Source organism: Camelus ferus, chromosome 32 (genome assembly GCF_009834535.1).
Source record: "Camelus ferus isolate YT-003-E chromosome 32, BCGSAC_Cfer_1.0, whole genome shotgun sequence".
Classification (NCBI taxonomy): domain Eukaryota; kingdom Metazoa; phylum Chordata; class Mammalia; order Artiodactyla; family Camelidae; genus Camelus; species Camelus ferus.
The window spans coordinates 4306965-4331081 of record NC_045727.1 but is presented as its reverse complement, the minus strand read 5'-3'; the positions used below and the strand labels follow the sequence as shown (position 1 = coordinate 4331081).

Here is a 24117-nt window from a genome sequence, read left to right as displayed (position 1 = left end):
GACACAGAGAGGACAACAGCCACTCAGGGAAGGCAGGCAAAGGATGGCAAGAAGTCACTGTCAGAATCTCCTGGGGCAGCAGCTGGCTGGGTCATGAGTGGCTACCAACACAGATTATTGGAACGTGTAACCAGCCATTCCTCAGAATCCTCCAAACATAACGGGGAGAAGAATCAGGCAAAAGAGTGCACTCTATAGACACAGTCACACAAAATGCAGAACACTCAACCTTGAACCTGGAGATTTCAGACTCAAGTTACTCTACCTTCTCTCTCCTGCCCACACTGAAATTGGTCACTGCCCTGCTGTGGTCTATCCTAAAGAGCTTCAGCCTTCAATCCCCAGACTTTGGGGTTTCCACACATTTTAAGATTCACCTGATAATTTATAAATATGTTCATTTCTCAGTCACTCTTTCAGAGCAAGTTCATTCGCGTAGCTGTCCTAGCCTTTGCTTCCTGCCTTTAACGTGGTCTCATAGTCCTGAGGGTCAAACATGAAGACAGCAACTAAGAGTTTAAAATAGTCTGTACAACTTTCATATTGGCTAAATCTGTGTAAATTTTGTTGTCAAATGTTGTGAAATCCTAAACTGGTTTTATTGATTGATTCCCAGGTATCTACCTGACTTTTTTTTTTTTGTTTTCTTTTCTTTTTTCTTTTTTTTTTTTTTTTTTGAGATACAAGTAACAGAGCGCTTTATGTCAGTTTCAGGTATACTACATAGTGATTTGACATTTACAGACGTCTGTCCCGAAAGTTATTGAAATAATATCGACCATATTCTTTATGCTGTATATTACATACACATGGCTTATTTATTTCACAACTGGAAGTTTGTACCTCTTAATCCCGTCATCTGTTTGCCCCCACAACCTCCTTTCTCTCTGAAAACTGCCAATTTATTCTCTGCGTGTTTTCATTGTGTATGTTTTTTAACTTCCAGATAGAAGTAATATGTCACAGTATTTGTCTTTCTCTGTCTGACTTATTTCGCTTGCAAAGTAGTCTGTAGATCCATCCATGTTGTTGTCAATGGCAGGATTTCATTTTTTTATGGATGAATGTGTGTGTGTTGCACACACACACACACACACACACATCTACTTTACCCATTCATCTACTGATGGTTACTTTCATATCTCGGATGTCGTAAATAATGCTGCAATAAACTTTAGGGTACATACATTTTCAAATTAGTGTTTTCATTTTCTTCAGGTTAATACCTAGAAGAAGAATTGCTGAATCATACGGTAGTTTTATTGATTTTTTTTTAGGACGCTCCATACTGTTTTCCATAGACTTGAACCAACTTACAGTCCCACCAACAGTGCACAAAGGTTCCCTTTTCTCCACATTCTTACCAACATTTGTGAATTCTTATCTTTTTGATGATATTGATGAAAACCCAATTTGACAGGTGTGGGGTGATAGTTCATTTGTGGTTTTGCTTTCTTAATTTCTCTTTTTGATACTTTATTAGGGTATAGAAAGTCACCTTTACTGTACTCACTTACTAGTTCTAATAAGAATAGTAGTCTCTAGGATTTTCTTGGTATAGTATGTCATTTGCAAACAGTGACAGTTTTACTTCTTCCATTCTAATTTGGATTTCCTTTATTTCTTTTTCTTTTCTGGTTCCTGAGGGCTCTTTTTTTTTTTTCTCAGTTCTTTTTTGTTAATTGCCACTACTTTGTCTTCTAGATCACTCACCCGTTTCACTAAATCTTCTGTTCTACTCTTCCTTGCAGTTACTGTATTCTTCATCTCCGTTTGTATCTTCATTGTATTTTCTGTCTCTTTCTTACTAAACTTCTAACTTCTTATCCTGTTCATCCAGTACTCTCCCGAGTTCTTTTAACATCCTTATGATCATTATGTTGAATTCTTTATCGGACCGATTGCTTATTTCTTCTTGATTTAGCTTGTTTTCTGAGGTCATGCCCTGTTCCTTCATTTGGAACATAGTCCTCTCTCTCACCGTTTTTGCACGACTCCCTGTGTTTATTTCTGTTTTCAGAGCCAGAAGTTCTGGGGGCTTATCCTCCTAGTGCAGGATCCTCAGGCTTGGGAACCCAGTGTGGGCCTTGGACCTTTTGGAGAGGACCTTTATGATTGTGATATCGCTGTTATTTCTGGGTTGCTGTCCCTGGGATGCGGGTCCTAAATCACTGCAGAAATATTCTGGGAATGAAGCTAATCTCCTAAGCCCACTTAGAAATACCTTGGAGAAGAATCACGGAGCTCCTCCACTCTGGCTTTCCTTTCTCCTCTCTTCTTACAGTGCTCTGGCCAGTTTGCCCCTATCTACCTGAGTTGTGGTCCTTAAAGAACACCTTTCAATTAGCTAAGCATAATTACCCAATATCTAAATCATGATTCCCTTATATTTCTTAAGTTGTTTTAAAACTTACAAGCTTACTAGCTTTTGTCATAGTCATCATCAGCATGTGCTCTTAGGAAGGTTATGGCTTCTGTTCTCCACTGAAGTGCTCCTCAGCAGAAATCCTCCACATCTTTTTCAGAAGTCTCTAATGACAAGTTTACACTAGGAGAGCTTCAGGTACCCCGTTTCCCTCTTGTCCTCAAAGCTCTCAGGTGACTACCAACTAATAGCATGCTTTCACCCCAGATCGTGACCTTCTGGCATACAGCATTCGGAGACATGGTTACCAGCAAATCTTGTGGCCTGGAAACTTACATAACTGAAGGCTTGATTTTGGATTTTGCTCTGAAGTTCAGTTTTGTTCCACCAAAAGTAATTAACATAAGCTTCTGGAAGGCAGAAGCCAGGTCTTATCCTTCTTCTGTTTGCTCTTTTGTGCTCACGTAGGGGTAGGCAGTTCGAAGAGAGACTCAGCAAATGTACCATCAGAGACTGATGCTCAGGAACTCCCGTGAGACTCAGAATACTCAACCTGTAGCAACACTGCACCTGAGCAAGGTTTCGGTTGTGCCACGCCTAGGGACTAGCAGGTGGCATCCATAGAGGTTACCCTCCTACTTGAAGGTTGGCCCTGGTCAAGTTGTTCATTTGTTCAGCATTTACTGGGCACCTTCAATGAGCTGGGCTCTCAGAGCTGAGGAGAAAGGACACAAACCTGCCACTCCACGATGTCAGGTTGTAATAGGGGAAAAGACACTTTCATCGATAATGACTGCACGATGTGGTAGGTTGCTGAGGGAGATCACGTCTATATGTAAGGTTTTTGTTCCATTAGAGTCACTGAGGAAGAAGCCACGCACGCTCTGGGCAATTAAAGACATGTCAGTTGTTTCCCCACTCACTTTTTTTACTAAAGGAAAAGGCTCACGAGGCAGTGGAGAATGTAGGTTCGGTCATACCTGGGGTGAGATGCAGGTTCTGCCCCTTAGTGGCTCCAGAGCAAAACTCTCCAGTCTCTATTTCCTCATGTACGAGATGGAGGTCTGATAAGGCAGATGGGAGAATTAAACTAAGACAATGTTTGTAACATATCTAGGATGGAGTAGGTAATGTTATGTTATACGTGCTTTGTGCTCTCTTTACAGTCACTTACCTACCCTCCAAAGCTCTGTTATTTTGGACTGTCAGTCAACAATATGTAAACTTTAAAAAGGAAATGAGAAATAAGTACGGTAAATAAAGTACAAAACCAGAAGAAAGGAAAATGAATACTTCCAGCGGAACTTGGCACTGGACAAGGTTGCTTCTTGCCTAGGTTGCTTCCCCTCCCCCATGGACCCAGGCCCAGGGTGATCAGACCACCCTGGAGCAGAGGTAGCCCCTTCCAGAGAGCCCCAAAATGAAGAAGTCCTAAGGACTAGGATGCATGAAGTGTGAAGTGAGGCTTCATCTGAAAATAGCTTATTTATTTTAAATTAACTTTCTTTCATGAAAAGTAACTGTCGGGTAAATCAGATTACTCAATAGGTAACATTTAAAACAATATTGTGAGTGGGATGAATAATCCTGTGATAGTTCTAGATATAGATAATACTATATATGCAAGTATGTAGATGGAACATAGTATGAACTGAAAAATAATTTCAGATTATAAATTGGATGAAACAAAAGATAGGTATGATCCATGAGAAAAGCTTATATAAAATTGTTTCATTAAATGGGAAAAAAGCAACCATATAGAAATTTTATATATGATTTCATATATGAAAGTATAACCAAATTACTAAAATGAATATTGAAAGCAAAGGGTTCCTTGTTCCCATGTTAGTATCTTTCTGTAGACTATATAATCCAGTCAGAGCCACAGGAGCCATCAATTCTCACTTCACTTTTGCTTCTCTCTCATTCCCACTCAGTGCTTGAAGTATTTGGTATTTTTTAATTCTTCCTCCAATCCACTTCTGCCTTGGGTTACTGTTGTCCTTCACCTGCTACCTCTTATGGTGCTGTCTCTCCTGGGGGTTCTGGTGGTGGGGCCTCGGGTGGTGGGGCCTCGGGTGGAGGGGCCTCTGGTGGAGGGGCCTCCGGTGGTGGGGCCTCCGGTGGTGGGGCCTCCGGTGGTGCGGCCTCCGGTGGTGCGGCCTCTGGTGGTGGGGCCTCAGGCGGTGGGGCCTCAGGCGGTGGGACTTCTGGTGGTGGGGCCTCTTTCGGTTGGGGGGCCTCTTCTGGTGGAGGGGCCTCTTCTGGTGGAGGGGCTGCTTCTGAGCCCTCCTCTGGTACGTCCTCTTGTATCCCCACGGGTAGGAATTCCATTATGAATACTTCGCTACTGGTTTCCTCTGAACTGTCCTCTGAAGTGCGGCCTGGGGTCTGTACTGACTCAAGTCCAGTCCTGATGCTAATGAAAAATATTGCAATTAACAAGAATAGTAAAAGAAATGCAGGGAGTATGAAAATTATCTTGCTTATCTTTCCAAAGTCAACACTACGATGCATAGGACTGTCACTTACATCTCCACTTTGAATTTCAATTAGTGCGACAGGCGGACCACTATCCACACTACCACCATTTCCTGGATCTCTGCAGTCAGGAGGCGCATAACCAGCCTCACAGTGGCAGTGCCTTAAATTGTTGCAAACTCCTTTCCCGTTACACAATTCCATTGGTTCACAGTTGTACATAAGTACAGAAGTATCAGTGCAGAGGTGATTCATGCAGACTTTGTGTGGGGCACAAAGAGTGCCAGTGTGCACGTCTCCGTCATCTGGGATATCAGTAATGTTATAGGCATCCATGCTCCAGCAGAAGTCATTTTTGTGAGGAATCTGCATCAGTGTATGACTTGGTTTGATTTGTGGTACCTGTCTAACATTTGTGCATATAAGTTTCCCACAAAATACATTATCATCTGCACACTTCAAATATGTTAACTTAGGCGAGTTCGTAATACCACAGTTTCCAAACCGGTCCCCTTTGCTGTTCCTTGAAATGTAACAGTTTTCTGGGGCAGACCTTGCAGAGAACCCAAATATATCCATGCACTGATTATCAGGGTTCTTACACCGGCCTCCAGCACAATAGTAGATTTTCTCACACAGTGTACCGTCTTGCTTGTAGCTGTCTTGAGGGCATTCTCCAGAGGAACCATCACAATACTCTGGGAGGTCACACTCTCCCAAAGCAGGACGGCACATGAATCCCCTAGGTTGCAGTTGGCATTTAACACAGCACAGCCCATCACTACACTCTGCCTGCTCCATCAGCCTGCATGTTTGGTCACAGCACGGGTGATTGTCACACTCAGAACCACAGTCACACTGCTCACCATATTCTACCACACCATTTCCACACTGGGCGTCCCTGCGTAAGCGGCCTTTGTGCCCAGGCTTGTTAAACAGGCAGGCCCCTTTGTGTTCCCGGAGGAACCGGTAGAAGTCGTCAGAGCTGCAGTTGCTGAAGCCACTTCCTTTGGTGATATTTTCATGCATGAGGCAAAAGTGTTTACCTTTACAAATGCAGGCCGAACGGTCGTGCTGAATCCCCAAGTTGTGCCCAAGCTCATGGACCATGAGTGCTGCAAACAGGAGGACATCTTCGTGATGGAAGGACTCAACAGCTGCTGCAAAAGCACTTGAACAGGCGCCACTGAGAAAGGCCTGTCCCATATCCTCTTTAGGATGGTGTCCAACAATCATGTGGGCAACATCATGCTTCACACGATGGAAGAGCTGCTCGTGTCTCCAGCTATTGAAATTCCTGAGTGCAACTTGCAGGTCCATTGGGACGCCTATGAGGTCCCGCTCGGTCCAAATCTCCATTCCAACCAGCACCACCTCTGTGTTGATTCCCCTGGTGAAGCTGTTGGCCAGAGCAATGATGTCCATTACTCTCTGGACTGTCTCATTGACGTCACTGCCCCACATCTGGAACCGCTGGTTGTTGACCACGACGAACATCTCCACGTACTTGGTGTGTGACCACAAGTAGGACGGCACCTGCAGACCGCGAGGCCTGCTGCTGTCTCGTTGCCGGCTGGTCGGTGCCACTTGGCTGTCCTTGGAAGTGACACTACAGGAGACGTGAGCTTCGTGTGCCATGATGTACAACACATGTTCAAACCGTTTTGAAGAGTGCATGGGCTCAATGCCATAGGATTTTTCCTCCTTAATCAGGATGCCCCTGAGGCCTGAACAGGTGTTGACGGAAACAAAAGAACCTGGGACTCCTTCTATGTAGCCTTCGTAGTGACAGTCACGTGCGACGAAAGGCATTTCTTGCCCCAGGATGCCGCTGTGGTAGCTGAAGACTGGAAAGCTGTTGAGAAAGTAGTCTCTCTTCACCGTCAGGTGTATCAGCTGCTTCTGGCCCTGCATAAACAGCATATAGGACACCTTTTCCACTGGGTCTTCCCTTCCCTCCACTGTCAGACTCTTGGGGATGACTATTTCATAGGAAGAGTAATATACTGATCCCAGGTCACCGTACAAGCTTGGCAGGAAAACCAATACCAAGAGCAGCAGCATCCCGAACCTGACATGTGAAGTTCCTGGCTTTGGCGTCAGGCTCAAGTCCCTTTTCTGCTGAGCCCAAGCATGAAACTGTACCTTACCCCCTTTCAAGGCCACTTGTCTTTTCCATGGTGAAGGCAGTACAGAGGCAGAGTGTCTCACGGAGTCTGCCACTGACATGGTCTTAGGGAATCAGTTGATGATGCAGAGGCCGTGCCCAGCAACAGGAGCTCTCCCTGGCATGCTGAGCCTGGAGACTCCGGTCTCTGCCCCAGATCTATGCTGGCTCCCTTATGGGTGGGTGCTGCCCAACTCTTACAGACTTCAGAGCTGTGTTTCTGTTCTTGTTCTTCTCTCTTGGCCTTTGGCAGTTTCCTTACTTTATGGCTTCCTTCCAACAGCAACAGTTTTAATGCTCCTTGGCTAAGTTCCGTTTACCCTCATAGAGAGAGATACCAAGTAGAAGGCCTGTATTGATTCGGCCAGTACTGCTACTCAGGCAGAATATCCTTAGCTTGGCCCAGGCCACACTACTCCTGATAGCCGTTAATTTGCTCATTCTTTGAAACCCAACATTCTGGCAGGAGATCGGGGGGAGGGGACAGGGATTCCTTGGGGATCTCTGAGCAGGACAAAGTTCTCTGTTGCCCATTGCCTCTTTTCCCTATTTCTGTAGTATTGAGAGTATTGTTTCCCAGTCCAACCCTCCTTTATCATGGTCTGGTTTTCCCCTTTAATTCAAGAAAACTTCTATGTGGATACACAAATTCTTCCTCATTAGCTTTTGTTCGTAATAGATGAGTTTAGACATTTTGTATCTGCATATAAACATAATTTTTCTCTAATAAGAAGCTTTCCTAATGCACAGACATAAGTGTTAAATGAAATGAGCTCAGTTTCACCATGATGGCTTACAAGTATCTCAAATCCAAGTTCAATTCCTTCCAACTGCCCCATCATAAAAACAAAGTCCAGAGTAAAAAGAAACTCTGATTGACCAGGTATCTAGTTATCATTTCATCCAGAAAATTAGAATGGACTCTATAAGAACTTTTTAAAGACTTCGCTTTTGTAACTAAAATTGAACTGTAATGTCTATAGAAGTCCTCAGATTTGGTTTTGATGTCAATCTCCTGGTGTATTTAGCAATACAATTTTAAAAGGAAAAAAAGGGGGGAAATGCGCTATCTATCCACATTCCCAGTCAGGTATTCATTCTCCTTTATACACTGAGATGAACTAAACAAAGACTCTACCTCTTTTATCTTTTCATAAAAATAATTTTATATTAGGTCAGATATTTACAACATAATATCTTCAAAATAAGGGTTATGACTAAGTACCACACAATGGAGAAATGCCCTTTCTAATTCAAAAAGGAATAGTACAGTACTACCAGATCTCAGATATGAGCACGAAAGCAGATCAGCTCATTAACTATGTCCAATTAATGTCACTTAATTTCCTAATACAGATGATAAAATTTATCATCTGCATCCAGCAAGGAAATTCATACTGTCATATCACAAACCCATTAAAAAAAGTAGAGGAGAAATGGTGAAATGATTTCTAGCTGGATTTCTTTTCTCCTTATATTTTATATAATAAGAAAGCTTCTTAAAGTTAGGTAATTTGGAAATTATAACAGATTTAAGATATTCCCCTGTGTCTTAACCAAAGAGGCAGGGCAAATCAGGTTAAGTCATTTTGGGGGATAAAAGAATCAAATCAATAATGAAAGACCACTTCTATTTTTTAAATAAATAAAAATATAATTAAAATTAAATATCCAATTTTCCAGTTCTCAAATTGAAACACATTTTTAAAATAAATACACGTGCACGCAAGCATTCACACACAAAATCTGATTTAAATCATTTGACTCCTACTTTAACCAATAAATTCCTTCAACTTATTATATCTCAAATGAATACAAAAACAAAACTCTTTTTACAAAGCAGTTCCTCCTATGTATATGTTTCAAACAATTTCTGACAGATGTTCTCCTATGCTTATACAATACATTAGCCAGAAAAAAATACAAAAGTTGTTTCACATCAAGCAGATTAATAACTATGGTAAAGTCTTAAGGTATCTGAGTGATAAGTAATGGTTTCAGTGAGCAGAAGATTAGCAAATCATGTAGGAAAACTGGAGACTCCAACCCCCTGCCTCTGAGAACTGTTCTAATAATGTGAACTTTCTGCAGGTACAGGCATTAGAAAGACAGGCCAAAAGAGACAAGGATGATTTTGTTTCACTTCCAGTACATGCGAATTTTGCTTTATTAGTAAACCTGACTAGTAATTTTCAAGCAGAATTTGCTACTGGTCTACAAACAAACTCTATAAACAGAATTCCTCTTTAAAGATCAAACAATGCTGAGTCTTTTGGGAGTTACTGTCAAGGAGAACTGTGTACGATCGGACCCACTTTTGAGTTACAACAGCTGGAGCATCCTCCAGGGTGTTCACAAACTTTCAGCACGGACCTGTCTAGACACAGCACTCATTTTGGAGGCCAGATTAATTCAGCCTGAAGGGACTGAAACAAGAGAAAATGCTGCTCAGCGTAAAAGGAAGCCTCATATGGATACCTTTTTAGATCATGCCTAAAATTCGCCACATAGTGAAGGAAAAAAATCATCCTGAGTCTTTAGAAGACGCCCAGATAACAAATTTGATAAGTTAACGGTAGACTGAGCATGCTAGAAGGTTCCTCTGAAGAAAAAGAAGAGTAACAAAGTTAATTACTGCCTTCCTCTCCCCGGCAGATACTGAAACTCTGCTCTAAGATAAGAAAAACAACAGGTATTTAGTTGTTCCAGTGCAGAGTTTTTCCTGATTACAAGAAGTGATTTGTAACAAGTGTTTTTCAGCATTTCGCTGAAAAACAGAATAATTCAACCCTTAATTCAACTCTCAGCTAAGTTTTCTGGTTAGTAAATAAGAAAACATTGTTCTTCTCTGTTGCCTAACTCTTTAGGTTTTGCTATGTTTAAAAATACTGAATTCTCCTTACAGGGTATCCATTTATAACAGTTATCAGTCACCTAAGATTAGTGAATCTTACCTCAAAAAATGCATTGAATTACAAATTCTCTAAGATAAAAAGGAACCAATGTAATAAGGTGGTTTGGATAAGATACTTTGTGTTTTTATCATATATTCCCACAGTCATTCACACACAAGGGGCATACTAACCAAATGTCACCATGAAAACATATTCAGCAAAGTGGAGGAGTAAGAAAAGAAGTGAGCTCTGTGGGGGTCGATTTTGATTGAAGAGAATGTGGTAAGACAGAACTGAATAACTGAGCCTACTGATCCTTTTCCTCTCCTCTGTGAACCGGAGGTTGCCTATTAGCTCTTCTATTTACCTACACAGAACCAACAACTAAGAACTGCTAAAAATAAATAAATAACAATGGTTTGTTATGAAAGCCCATAAGCACAATAGCAAACTAGAAAAACATCTAGCCTTGTTTTCCATTCAAATAGCTGATCTCTGGGTCAGAACAATGCTTCCTGAAAATGAAGGGTACTGAACAAAATAAATGCAGCCCAGGGGTATGCCAACATGAAACCCAGGCAGAAACATTAAGAGAAAAAAGGTAAGGTAGCTTTAAGAGCAAATAACCTGGACCATCTTAGATGCTAATCCAATAGTCCAGCTTTTATATGTAACTTTCTCAGAAAAATCATCCCATAGAGGGGTCCAGAAGAAACGGGAAAGGAAATAAGAAGTAATGGAGTTGGTGAGGCCTACAGGAAAGGGTGCAGACAGAGCAGGACTTCGAAGGGTGGAGGGAGCAGGGGGGAAGCTGAAGCTCTAGTTAAATATGAAAAGAATAAACTCAATAGAGAATCCCATTAGACTTAAGAAATGTACCAATACCTTTCAACAAATATGACAAAAAAGAAATGTTAGCACTTTTCTCTAGGGAATAATGGATAACAGAAATAGGGCTCACCTCCCTGCCTCTTCCATCATGGTAGCTGACATCCTGTGAGTTCCAGCAGGCAGTCTGCAACATGGATCCATAAACATTTCTTCACACCAGAGCTAATTCCACTGATAGTGCAGAAAGTAAATACACAGGGCAATTGAAACCAGATTCCACAGTACTCAATTCAACTGTTTACTAAGCAGAAAGGTCAATATAATTGGTCCTTTGCCTACCACTGGCGAGTGGTTTTTTGTATACTTTATTACAAATAAAACATCTTGCTTAACAATGCCATCTGTCATCTTTACAAACATATGACTAAACAATCCTGAAGTAATAGTACATCTCTAGGAACTGGGCTTTTCTTAAAAAACAAACAGATGAACTATACTATTAGTAAATCCTGTATCTAAATTTATACAGCATCTTTAAGCAATGTGGAAATGTAATTATGATTCATTAATTTACATAAAAATTACTTTATACATTAATGAATAATTTTTCAAATTGTTAAAAAACAAAGTCTGAAGCTGTCATTATTGGGATTCGTGAGAAGTAGTTTGCTCTTCTATCACTTGCTTCACGATTTCTGCCAGTTTTAGTCGATCTACTTTATCTGTGAATCCACGACCTGAAATCCAAGAAAGGAAAAGGTCAGTCTCCAAACTGCTTGGGAGGTGATAAGATTCTTGATAAGGACCCAATAAGATACACCTTACCAGTGTCAAATTCACCCTCACCAATGGAGGAACCATCCCCAACACTGATCAAAAGCAGTTCAGATCCCCCATTTTTCAGGTAGCAATTGAGCAGTTCATTAACCTGGCAGTAAAAATCCAATATTCAGTACAATAGCACAGAAGGAAACCATGAAGAGGGAGAAGTTCTTTGCAATACATATATGTACAACAGACTCATATCTGGACTATTTAAAGAACTTCTATACATCTATAAGAGAACTACAACTCAACAGAAAAATGGGTAAAAGAATAGGCCCTTCACAAAATCTGAAAGACCAATAAACGTTAAAAAGTGCTTGAACTCCTAAGTCATCAGGGAAAGGCTAAGTAAAACAACACTGACTGCAATAACAGTGGTACTTACTAACTAGAATAACTAAAATAAAAAAGACAGACAACAGCAAGTGTTGGTGTAGGGTAACTAGAACCCTCAAACACTGCTAGTGGAAGTATCAATCTGTACAACCACTTTGGAAAACTGAGTATCTACTAAAGCCACGCAGATGACTATCCCCACAAACCAGCAACTCCAAGCCTAGATACATAAATGAGTTCAAAATATTCACCAAAAGATACACACATGAGAGTGTTCACAGCAGCACTTTCCTTAATTATGAAAACCTGGAAACAACCCACATATCTGTTCAACAGTGGAATTGATAAACATAAATATTAAAAATTTTTGTATACATAGAAAAAAAGTATATATAGAGAGAGAAAGAATATACCTATATTTATATGCATACACATATATATATAATGTGAATGACTTGCTGCTACACACAGCATAGTTGAATCTCACAAATACAATGTTGACTAAAAGAAGCAAGACACAGAAGAATGCAGACTTGCCCGATTCCATTTACATAAAATGTAAAACCAGGCAGAAGTAATATATAGTGCTAGAAATCAGGATCGTGATTACCCTTGTGGAGAGGGAGGTAGTAGTTAGAAGAGGGCACATGTTCCACTACATGTTCTAGGTGCTGGGTACAGGGAAGTGTTCACTTTGAAAGTTCACTGAAATGCACACTTCAAATGTGATCACTTTTCTGTATTGATAGTTCAAAATCTTAAAAAAATAAAAATCCCAGGGACGCTAATCTCTTCCAAGTATGGGCATGGCCAGGCTAGCGCTCTGCATTTCTCACGTCCAAGAACCAACCCAGGCAATGGGTTTGCTCCCTTACCTGAGCATCCTAGACCTTAAGTCTAGTTTAATCTGCTAAAGTAGAAAGACATTACAAAAACAGCTCAAAAAGTACACCTCTACCTTGTTTGCCTATGGGGAAAAAATTCAGTAAGCAGCAGATCTGGCACTCTCTACTCTTTAGTGAAATAGGTCTTCTCTAAGCTGATCTCTAAGATCAGCAGGGTGGACTCTGTGGTACTTTGCCCTCTTTCTCCCCTTCAGAGTACACTGCTCCTTAATGACCTGGTGAACAGCTCAGGAATCTGGATGCAGTTCTGAGATCTGACGGGTTTTTTTTCCCAAGTGGCGTGTGGCAGGGGCCCTACAGCAATGAATCCGCAACACATAATTTACTTGAACTCTGGAAAAACAAGCAAAATATCCAGATATGCCTGGGCAATTAGTGAAGGGCTAGCCTCCTACCCAACAACATTTCACTCACTCTCTGGCCCCACCTCACCTGAAAACAGCCCCAGCTCAGCCCCTAGAGATCCTGCATGTTCTAAACATAGTTGCTTCTCTGCATTCCGGAGGAAAGGCATAATCAAGGCTCCTACCATTCCAGCTGAAGCTTTGCAGGGTATCTCTTAGGAGTTTGCATTCCCGGTTATACTTCCAAGCTTCCTGCACTACTTCATTCAGCTTCTCATCTTCATTCTCTCCTATTGATAAAGATGAAGAAGTTGTGTTTTCCTGCAGCATTAGGGGATTTTAGTGTCAGATATGGAAGGATATGATGTCCAGTTTGCTGAGAAGTGACAGTTAAAGGTGCAAGCTTTACCAGACACTGTCGTTGCTGCTAGTCCCTACATTACAGGTAGACCGCTTCTGGTCTCTGAATGCCTCTGCTCTGAAAGCCCCACACAAATCCTCTGAATCCCCCAGTCTTAGCACTGAGGGATGGGAAATAGGCAATATCAGACTACTGCTGAGCAAAAGTGCCTGGTTAACCTAAGAGACCAAGAGAGGGAAGGAGAACAAGGCTGAGTGGGCTAACTTCTTTCTCCTAAGCTCGTTTCTTCCTTTAGAAGGTTACCTGAGGCACTCTATGTGAGTTCTCTTAAAACCCAAGGACTCTAGGAAGACCGGTCAGTTCAACAGTTTTCCACCCTGCTACTTGAAGCATCTCATTCATCTGCTGAGCAAAGCTCATCACGCCCCATTAAGTGGAGAGAGGGCATACTGAAAGCTCTCATTTAAAAGGACTCATGTGTAAGTCACACTCTGCTCATGAGACAAGTAGCAGCAGGGGCCAGTTCTGGACTTGGGAGGTCTTCTCTTTATATTCACAAGTCAATGGCAACCTTGTACTATAAAGGCTCCGGAAATGATGTTTCCCGACCTGCCTGACCTTCCCACCCTAACCTTGACCCTGTCCACATCTTCCATTCTCCAGCCTCTATCCTGTGACCTCGTTAACAAACTAAGAAAACAAAAAATTACATGCTGTGCCCAACACTGGCAATTAAACCCAAACTAGAAATTTCACAGGAAACCAAAGGAGGAGAAGAACTTAACCACATTTCTGAGTTCCCACTGTCCACTCTTTTCAGTGGGCACAGGCTAATTTATATAAGGTACTTATTCTCTTTTAACACAAAGATGAAACAGACAAATTCAAACTAAACCACTCCTTAAGTCATGTGCACATGCACGCACACACAGACACACACAGACCATTCGTAAATGATGTAACCTTTACCAGCCTGGGGGAGAATACACTGAGCAATCACATCTCGGAGCTTTTCCAAGGCAACATTTGAATCCTCAGCTCCATTTTCACGGTCGTGGATATAAACACCATCCTTTGGCTTGGTGCTTTAAAAATATGGGAAAGAGATAATAACAAGGTGAGACTCAACAAATGTTAATGCTAGACATAAGGCAACCGATTTTTCAGATAAATAACTATAGAGTATCTCCAACTTCTGATGCTATTTAAAGAAGTTACCCTTTCCACCTTCTTACAAGGCAGAAAAAGGGCAGACCCCTGGCTGACCTTTCAGAACCCTGCACTCAGTCACACCAGCCATGAGGAAGAATCAAAGAAATAAGCTCAGTTACCCAAGTAATTTCCTCTTCCTTAGAATGGGGTTGTTCACAGAGTGCAGGGGTTTGAGGCTGACTTTCAGATCCTGGATTCGCATGTTGGCCAACTGTTCCGCATGGGCCTGCTGGATTCCTGCAACCACCGCCTGAATGCAAACACTGTCATCAGTTTCTCACAGTCATTTCTGGGCACCTAAAAAGCTAATCTAAGAAAGTGGGGAGGAGAATCTCAAAGAACTAAGAAGGCAACTTCACTATTATGCTGGGTATACAAAGTCTGATTAGGCAGAGGACTTTTCCCCATGGAGCAGCAGGGCCCAGGGAATACCAGGCAAGCCAAGGGCCACACAACAGCTAGCCCTTCTTCCCTGCGGGGAGACAGAAATGCAAGTAAGAAATACTCACACAGCTCATGCTCAGTTGTTGGCAAGGGCAAATGTAAAGAGAGGCATACATGTACATCGGGCGAAAGGCTGGCAGGCTACTGCCTGAAAAGCCTCCCTGACTGGCATTTATTTACTGCCCCTGTGGTGTAGACAGTCACCTCAGCCCTGATGGCTCAGAACCCCAGCCATTTCACATGTTGAGCACAGCAGACCCTCAAAAAATGATCTAAAATCCAGTCAATTAATTTACAGTGAGAAATAACTGTCATGAATCTACCACTCTTCAAGTCTGTCTTTATGACCAGTGCATCCTCTCACTATGGGCGGACCAATGAGGGAAGGCAGAGAATCAGCAGAAAGCTTTGTAAGAACAAGAAGATCTCATTTTTGTATTTTTTAAAAAAGGACAAATTCTGTGTGTCCCTAGAAAAGTGTGTATGTATCTCCCTAGAAAAAAATCAGGAAGGATACATGAAGCCATAGATCACCTCACCTCTGAAGGGTGAGATTGAGGCAGGAGAATGAAAGGGAACTTTGGCTCTTTATTTTATATACTTCTGTATTATTGGAATTTCAACAGCAAAATTTGACAGTTCAAAAAAGTCGTTCCTTAGTGAGCATGCAATTAGATCTGGAACAGTTGGAACTCACTTAAGGGAACCATAGTAACTGGCCCTGGCTACATACATGCCCCTGGACCCTTGGCTATCTCCCCCTCATCAGCAATGGCCCAATCAAAAAAGATAGGAACAGCTCAAGGTCGTGAACACAGGCTCCATCTAGGCACAGCTTAGATGGACAATATTCAGCTTCTGCATATGTGGCCATTTTTCCTACACTCCCAAGTTGACCAGCCTGCATCTTGACCATATCAATTCTTTAAAAATACGAATGCACTGTCAACACTACAGTTCCACTCTATAGGCCTAGGAGCTACCTGTCCTCATTAAGAAGATTATGCATATCCATACTTGGTTTCATTATGCACTAGTCTTAAAAGTAACTCCAGAAGTCAGTCTTACTTCTTCATTTCCAGGATCTTGAGGAAACCCACACTGTAACCCTCAAGTGCTGACAAACATAGGATGTAAGTAATCCTTTGGTTTTTCGGACTGAACAAACCATTTCTGGACTACTGGGCATATCTGAAATAGGAAGACAACTGCACACAAATCAGAGATAACAGAAAACTCTGTTCCTTCTAACTCTCCTTTCTCTCCCATAGTCTTAGCATCCTTTCTTCCTATTCTCTTACTCCTTCCACTTCAACTCCATCCCTTCAAAGTGGGTAACACTCAGGTGTGTGTCAGTGCCTTTACCTCAGCCACACTGATTCCACACCACACAGCTCATTCATCTGAATGTCTATTTACCACCTTAAACAATATCTAAAACCTAAGCGACTTCCCTTCATCCAAACCAGCTTCATTCCTGAACCCCATGCTACAAATATGGAAACCCAAACCCCATACTACAAATATGGAAAATAGTCAGGCCTTGATCTGGTCTTCTATGGAAAGAAGTTCTTTATTTCTGACCTAATTTTCTGGAAATCAGAAATGTTTCTCTGCGAAAGACTGCGTGCTCTGCGCTGTTTTGCCTTTCACCCGTCACTGAGTCAAACCCCAGCATTCCTTCCCCAGATAGCCTTTTCGGCCAACAGAATAAACATCATTCAAAACCTTATCCATCATCAGTTGAGCAGAGGGTAGCACATTATCCAGGGCCTCAGTTGAGTTGAGCCAGGGGTGATCCAACACTCCCTCGATTGTAAGTCTTTCCTCTGGTTTGACCTTCAAGAGCCTGTGGAGAAAAAGCCAACAGGGCTACTAGGCACAGTTGCTTCCAGAAGGCCAGGAAGTTCCTGGGTCTGGCTCTAACCAGCTCCAGCTTCCGACTTTCTACCAACTCTAACAAGCCTAGGCTTTCCATCTGCAGCACAGGGGTGGGGTTCTTGTCCTTAACCGTTAGTTGTGAGGGCATTGTGTCCTTAGGTGGTCCTTTCTAGACTAAACAAATTGAGGTTAAAGTGGTAGGAAAAGGCGTAATTCAGTGATACTTCAGAGTGAGTTCTAGGTTTAGTAAAGTAATCCTAATTTGGCTTATAGTTCCTAAGACCTTGAATCTTCAGACCATTGTTTATAGGACAGTGGGCTATAATTTCCAAAAGGGACTCAGAGTGCTCTTTTGGCTGATAGTGGCTGCAAAATTAGTTGAGGACCCTTGCAGTTCTGAAAATCCAGGTTGGTACTTGCAGTAAAACTCTTAGATGTCACCATATGGCAGGATATGAACCCTTTATTCCAAAGACGTTCAAAAGCTAAACATCTAATCTGTGAGGAGATGGCATTTCCTTCTAAGCCTAATGTATGGCTCTGTACCATTGACTTTTTGATCATAATTCTTTACATCTTGTCCATTCATGCTTATGCAATTCCTAGCTCACCCCAGCATATTCTCTGGGCCTTTTACAGCACTGCCTTCCAAATACACAGCCTTCCATTCCAAATATCAGAGTCAGGACAACATGCCTACTTGCTCGTTCAGGTTCTATGCAAACTTTTGGATCATTGTGAACAAACAGCTTCAGATTCTAAGGAAAGGATTGTTTAGAAAAGAACCCCAATGCTGAAATAAGATAATGTTGTTCTGAGGACAAAAGATATATTCTATAGAACTGCAAAGAACCACTTAGAGGAGATTGATGTTTTGGCTAAGTTGCTGAGAATACAGCATGGAAATAGCATGGGAAGACCACGGATGATTTAAACATTGCCTCCACCCTCCTAAAAAACTTTCACTTGAATATTTTAGAAACGAGTTCTTTTTTACATATATACATAAATACCTAACCAACAGGATAAGCTCACTTCTGAAAGAGAGTGATCTCCAAAGGAAATGGCTGTACTGTTAGGAGACATTTCCCAGGTTCTGCCCCTTTAATGCTTATTTTTACTGCATTACAGCTGAAGAAACTAAAACCAAAGAAGGAGAAATTACTCAATGAAGACCAAGCAGTAGGAATGCCAGAACAGTGTCCAAGTCGCAGACAGTGAGCCTCTCACACAGGTAGGCAGAAAAAGCAAATACACCTCAAATGTAGGTCTGATTTCTTACTTAATGCTAATTTCTCCAAAGAACTCTGAATGTCAACTCTCCCTCATCCACTCACTAGCCCTAATTCTTCTAAGTCTTTCCATCTTAATATATGTCAGAGCAACCAACTAGCAGTGCGAAGGCTTGCGGGTGGGGTCTAGACCCTGCACAACCGATCACACACTCCCACAGCAGCCACAGAGTGAAAAGCCAAAAGCACTGTGCTCATCTTAGCACCCCAGTTCAATTCCAGGCATCATGTCCATTCCAAATGACTAGCCTTCATGCAAGAAGCATACACCAGGGGGTTTAACATTTAAGCTCCTGAATTAATGCTCACAGATACAATGACTACCAAGGGACCAGGGTTCAACCCTGGAGACAAATTCCAGGAATGCAACAGGAGGGAGCAAAGCTCCAATTTCACGGAGGTGTAGACAGTAAGAACTCTCATCTCAGGCTCTGGGGAAAAATTTCTTTGATGCTAAAATGGGAAGGAGCATGTCTGAGAAACAAAGGACTTTTCTCTACCCAGTAGTCCTTTGTGACCCACCACCTCCCCCACCCAGCAGCCCAGGGACTCACTTCCTCACAACATCTTTGGCCATCTCTGAGATCTGGCTCCACTCTTCCTCTGGGAACTCAAAACTGCCTGTCATGATCTTTCTCCGCATATCCTTTGGGATAGTCCGGCTGTGGTGTTTGGAGTAAAAAGGAGGGTATCCGCACAACATCACGTAGATAATCACCCCTAGGGACCACAAGTCACAGCTCTGAAAGCAAAAAGAAAATGGTCATTCACAGCAGAAGCACAGCCCCAAAATAAAGCCCCTAGGACTGACCCAGAAACAAACCCCTGATATACACAGGCTGATATTACCAATAATCACTTAACAGAGACTGGAAGAGATACAGCAAGTCTTGAGAGAACTAATCTGTCTTATTTGTTATGTGCTATCAACACTACGTATATGCACACCATGTATACAAGTGCAGCCTGGAGTAAAACAGTCACTTTTATTCTCACTGCTTAGACCCAAGCTGCTATCTGATTGCTGCATACAGATGTAGAATACTTTGTCCCCAGCCAGAAAGTAATAGATGTAAGGCAGCTGGTTGTGAAACATGTATTCTGTCGACCTGGGCAGGGTTGAGGGTGCAGGAACAAAGCAGCTAAGACACAAGTGGGCTGACCCCATAAAATAGCACAAGTCATCTTGTAAAGGCTCAAAGCAGTTTGACACAGATCAGGGGTTTGTTTCTGGGTCATTCTGGAAGGAAGAATGGGAGGCTAAAAGCAATCCTTTGTCCACAAAGGGCTCACTGTGTCCATTTGCAAGACCATTCTTGGGGAAGATACTGCCACCATCTACCATGTCTGTAGGTATTAAGGTGATTCCGTGGCCTGTAGTCACAGTGCTATTATTAATAAAGGATTCCTATTTTAATTAAATGCGGCTCCACCTGCCTTGGACACTGGGTCCTTAGAGGCTTCAACTCAAGCCTCTCCTGAATTACAGGACAAAAGCAGAGTCTGCCTGAGAAAGGCAGCCCACGGAGCCTGTCGCTGTGGCCACACGTTCCTAACACCACATCTGTGTGCTGCTCTGAGAGAAGCCTGGAAAATGAGGCGTCTCAGGAGCTCTCACCCACATCTTGGCATCATACTCCTAAATATTTACACATGACATGACTCATGCCATAGAACATAATCAGAAAATTACAGTGGTGAAAAGAAATCTTAAAAAATAGTTCAAGTGAGGAAAATAGTTCACATGAGGAAACTGATACTTCAGAGATCTCGTCACCTCTAAGGTCCTCTGTCAAGAGTGAAAGAAACTAAGTGCACCAGCCAACATCATGCAGCTGAACAGTGGTGGAGTCACAGCAAGTCTCCTGGCCTAATGCCCCCCCCCCCCAATTTAGGTTGATGTATTTATTTAATTTTTGGAAATTTAACTACATCTTATTACATTATTTTTATTTAAAAATTACTTGCAAATGTAGCATTCAGTGTTCTCTTAGTTGCCAATATAAAGATTATAACTAGACCAACATATATACACATTCAGAAGTAATATGAACTCATTATTTCAAAAATATTACTCATCTGTGGTGTGTAAATTTTATTAGTGTCATGCTAATTCACAAGCACCCCTAGGTTCACAAAATGGAACAGGAAGAGAAGAAAAAACTAGTACTGGGAAATAATATATCACACAAGAATCCACTGCGTTCATGCTGAGAAGACTGTGTCAAGTAAATGAATCTCCCTTAGCCAAGTGCTTCTACCACTCAATTCCTTCCTGCATGGGGAAGCAGGAAGCAATTTCTGACTCAGACACTATAATTAGCACAGCCCTCACCTTAAACCTTCACTCTATTAAGGGCACAGCTGCCTATAAGGTTTTAAGTGTGGAGCAGTGATTACCTGGGGACTGAACAGTGTCAATCTGTTAATCAGTGAAAGCAGATGTTTGGGGTTCCAGTCACACAGTGCCAGTGCCAAGTGGGGGTCCTGAGTGCCGTGGGAGCCTGTGTGTTCTTTGATTTGTATGTGTGTGTGTGCGTGTGTGTCTGCATACACGTGCATGCGTGAGTTAGGAATATGTAGGGCCCTGTAAGGTGTGGGACCAGGAAGAGCTGGCCTGCTTTTTTACCAGCCTCAGCTCCCTCTCTGTCACCTATATCACCTTCAGTCCCCGAGCAGCAGCATTTCTTTCTGATCTACTCAGTGACTCCGGGACCTCCGGGACCTCCAGGACCTGTTTCAAGAAGCCCTAAACCTCTTGTACTTTAGAAAAGAGAAGTTTGATGCACAGGCTACAGATTTAAGAGCTGTGATAGTACCATGCAGCACTTAAGGATACTTGCTACTATGTGTACTAGACCCTGTTCTAAGTTGGGTATTTTATGGGGTTAGAAATAAGGGCACCATAAATGGCCAAGGAATATTCTCTGAAATGGTCTCCACCTCAAAAGAGCAAGACAAACATATCTTTTAAATATGGTCAGTGGACTACCCAGCTAGCCAAATGAAAAACCTCCAGGTGACCATCGTCTTTGGTTCCTGCTGCAAAACCTAAATTGGTAAGAATCTTATTTAATATTTCATCAGACAAAAACTTGAATTCCAAATACTCTTCTGCATGTGTGGCTTCTTTCAGCCTCTTGGGCAGGAATATTAGGAGACGAGAATGGAATTCACCACCTTCCCAAAGGGCCACAAACACCTCATAGGAGAAGAGGGACTACACCCGAGGGGTGAAGAGAAGTGTCTCTTCTGCTACCTTGTTGTACGTGTAGGGTGTTGGCGAGGTAGGTATGATGCCAGATTTCTCCTTCTGATGCCTTCTTTGTGCCTCCAGTACCTGTCACAGTCATAGAAAGGGCACAGTTTACTAAAAATCACACCAATGATCTGCAACTTGAGATAGACTGCTGGAAGGCTGAAGAGGGTAGTCAACAATCAACAATTTAAAAAAAAAAATTCTACATAAACTTTCAAAAACCTTTTTTCTCTCTTATAATCAGCAATTTATCAGTGTGTCTGCCTAGGTCAAGGACATGAAGATCAAAGTCCCTGAAGGAGACTTATCTCTTCTTCCTGCCCATTGAAGCATCTGAGATCACCGACTTTTTCCTGGGGGCATTCCCTATGCAGCTGTAAAAGCAGACTGGTTCTGGCCAATGGTTCAGGTTCATGGGGGGCCTGTTGCCAGGGAGGGCTGTAAGGGTCACAGCGGCCTGGGTGTTAAGTGCTCCAGGGAGGTAACTACTGCCACCCACGGGACCATCATCCTGGCCAAGCTCTCCATTGTCATGTGCAGTGGGACTCCTTGGAGCACAAGACTGGCAAACCACACAGCTCCTTGAAGGTGACAGGATTCTGCAGCTCTCTGCGGGAATGCATCAGCCTTGCACTCAGACCCACTGCTGTTGTAAAGCAATCTTCACAAATCTTCAATGACAACAAAATTCAAACATTCACCAATATATTATTATAACATCCAGCATCCAAACAAAATTTATTAAACATGCAAGGAAGCAGGAACATGTTATCCAGAACCAGGAAATGGGATCTATAACCAGGAAAGAAAAATCAATCAAAAAAAGCAGACTCAGACCTGACAGAGATGATGCTATCAGCAGACAAGGAATTAAATAAGTTATTAAATATGTTGCAGTACTTACAGGTAAAATTAACAAAACGAGAAGAGAAACAGATGATATAAATCTGAAATGAGGAACTTCACAGATTAGACAATGCAGAAGAGTAGTGAAATTGAAAACCTAGCAAGAGAACCCAGCCAGAGTGAGGCATAGGTAGAAAAAAAGATCAGAACCTCTGTGCTGTGTGTGATCTAACATACATATGACTACAGTCTCATAAAAGAGGCACAGAGAGGACAAGCAGAAAAACATTTGAAAAAATGTCTGAAAATTTCCTAAATTGGTAAACACTAAAAAATGACAGATCCAAGGAACTCAACAAACCTCGAGCAGGAAAAACAAACACTCACACCAGAATCAAACTGCTGGGACTTCTGTTTCTGTCTATGATGTAGAGAGCTGGAAAGTGTTACTCCCACCTTAACAGCAAGGAAAAACCACATAAAGTACAAAATCATCACTTTTCTTGAATCCATCAGGGATCTCAAAGCAACAAAGTATCTTTGTCCCTTCAAAGAAGAGACAGCATGCAAAGACTAGCTCATCTGTGACAGAGCCCAGGAGAAAGCATTATAGCCTGCCATATGGGTAAAAAGTATTTGGCTAAATTTTTAACAAATTGCTAAAGGCAAAGTTGGGGCTAGCACTAGGGGATAGCAGACCCCCCAGGAGCAATGGAAACAAGAGGTGTTCACATCCACTTGTGGGCTCTTCTACTTATGAAACTGAAGAAGACAGGACCTGCCCAACACAGAGGCTGGTTCAGAAAAGAGATACCTCTCCATCCCTCGCCACTACCACCCTCCACCAGGATAGCAAACACCAAGTAGTAACAGCAGACTACCGCTAGTGGTGGGGAAAGACTACGAAGCAAACACCCCCCTGAGGTACCGGCAGACAGGCAATGCCAAAGCTGAAGGTGGAGAAGAAACATTAAAAAAAAAAAAAAAACCCAAAACACCAAAAAACCTGTGGCACCCCAACCCCTACCCTAAGCACAAGGTAACAAGAGAAGAATCTCAAGCCAGTGGCACAGTAAAGGTAACAGTAGCAACAACAAAGCTCAAACTCAGCTCAACTCCTGAGCGAATGACCCAACCCCCCTACCCCCACATTACAGGAGTAACAGCAGAAGCAGCAAGCCCCCTTCCAGCATAAATACTATTCACCTCCATCTCTACAGATCCTAAAAATATTTAAAAGGTTAATAAGGGATTATCATAATTTTATGCCAATAAATTCAAAAACAAATAGTCAAATTTCTTGACTCAAATTACTAAAACTAGCTCAAGAATATAAAAATTCAGAAGATCTATACCTATTTTAAATTTGATTACATCATTAAAAACCCACAATGAAAACTCCAAAATACCAATCTTATACAAACTGTTTCAGAAAATAGAGGAAGACATAATTCCCAATCAATTGTATGTCAGTATTATTACCCTGATAACCTGAAACAAGGCAAAGAAAGACATTATGAGAAAAGATTATGGACCAATATCCCTTTTGTTAAAAGACACAAAATCCTTAACAAAATATCAGCAAAACAAATCAATCATCATGACTAAGCGGCGTTTGTCTTAGGAACGTTAAGAATGGTATAATGCCCGAAGATCAATTAATTCAGCATATTA

The 24117-nt window shown here is 42.0% G+C and overlaps 2 protein-coding genes across 5 annotated transcripts in view; both read right to left on the bottom strand.

Moving 5' to 3' along the window:
* Positions 1 to 1605: 1605 nt before the first annotated feature.
* Positions 1606 to 24117, bottom strand: part of MAPKAPK5 (MAPK activated protein kinase 5) — a 41906-nt gene continuing 19394 nt past the window's right edge. For 2 of the 4 annotated variants that reach the window (XM_014553646.2, XM_032471908.1), the window contains exons 8-14: positions 21598 to 21678; positions 18893 to 19080; positions 16894 to 17014; positions 14841 to 14971; positions 14473 to 14594; positions 13334 to 13438; positions 8647 to 11475 (exon numbers count right to left, since the gene is read on the bottom strand). In XM_014553646.2, the coding sequence (XP_014409132.1) occupies positions 11381 to 11475; positions 13334 to 13438; positions 14473 to 14594; positions 14841 to 14971; positions 16894 to 17014; positions 18893 to 19080; positions 21598 to 21678 (843 nt within the window). In that variant the 3' untranslated portion in view covers positions 8647 to 11380. Of the gene's footprint in view, positions 3430 to 8646; positions 11476 to 13333; positions 13439 to 14472; positions 14595 to 14840; positions 14972 to 16893; positions 17015 to 18892; positions 19081 to 21597; positions 21679 to 24117 lie in introns of those variants that run through there. The other 2 variants (XR_004316719.1, XM_006178088.3) reach the window with 2 other exon arrangements.
* LOC102523375 (disintegrin and metalloproteinase domain-containing protein 1a-like) lies at positions 4385 to 7075 on the bottom strand. The gene has a single exon (XM_032472235.1). The coding sequence runs from the start codon at positions 7073 to 7075 to the stop codon at positions 4385 to 4387; it is 2691 nt and encodes an 896-aa protein (XP_032328126.1).

What these genes read in the sequence shown, in the direction of transcription:
- LOC102523375 (XM_032472235.1), bottom strand. Translation starts at nt 7,075, where the DNA reads ATGTCAGTGGCAGACTCCGTGAGACACTCTGCCTCTGTACTGCCTTCA.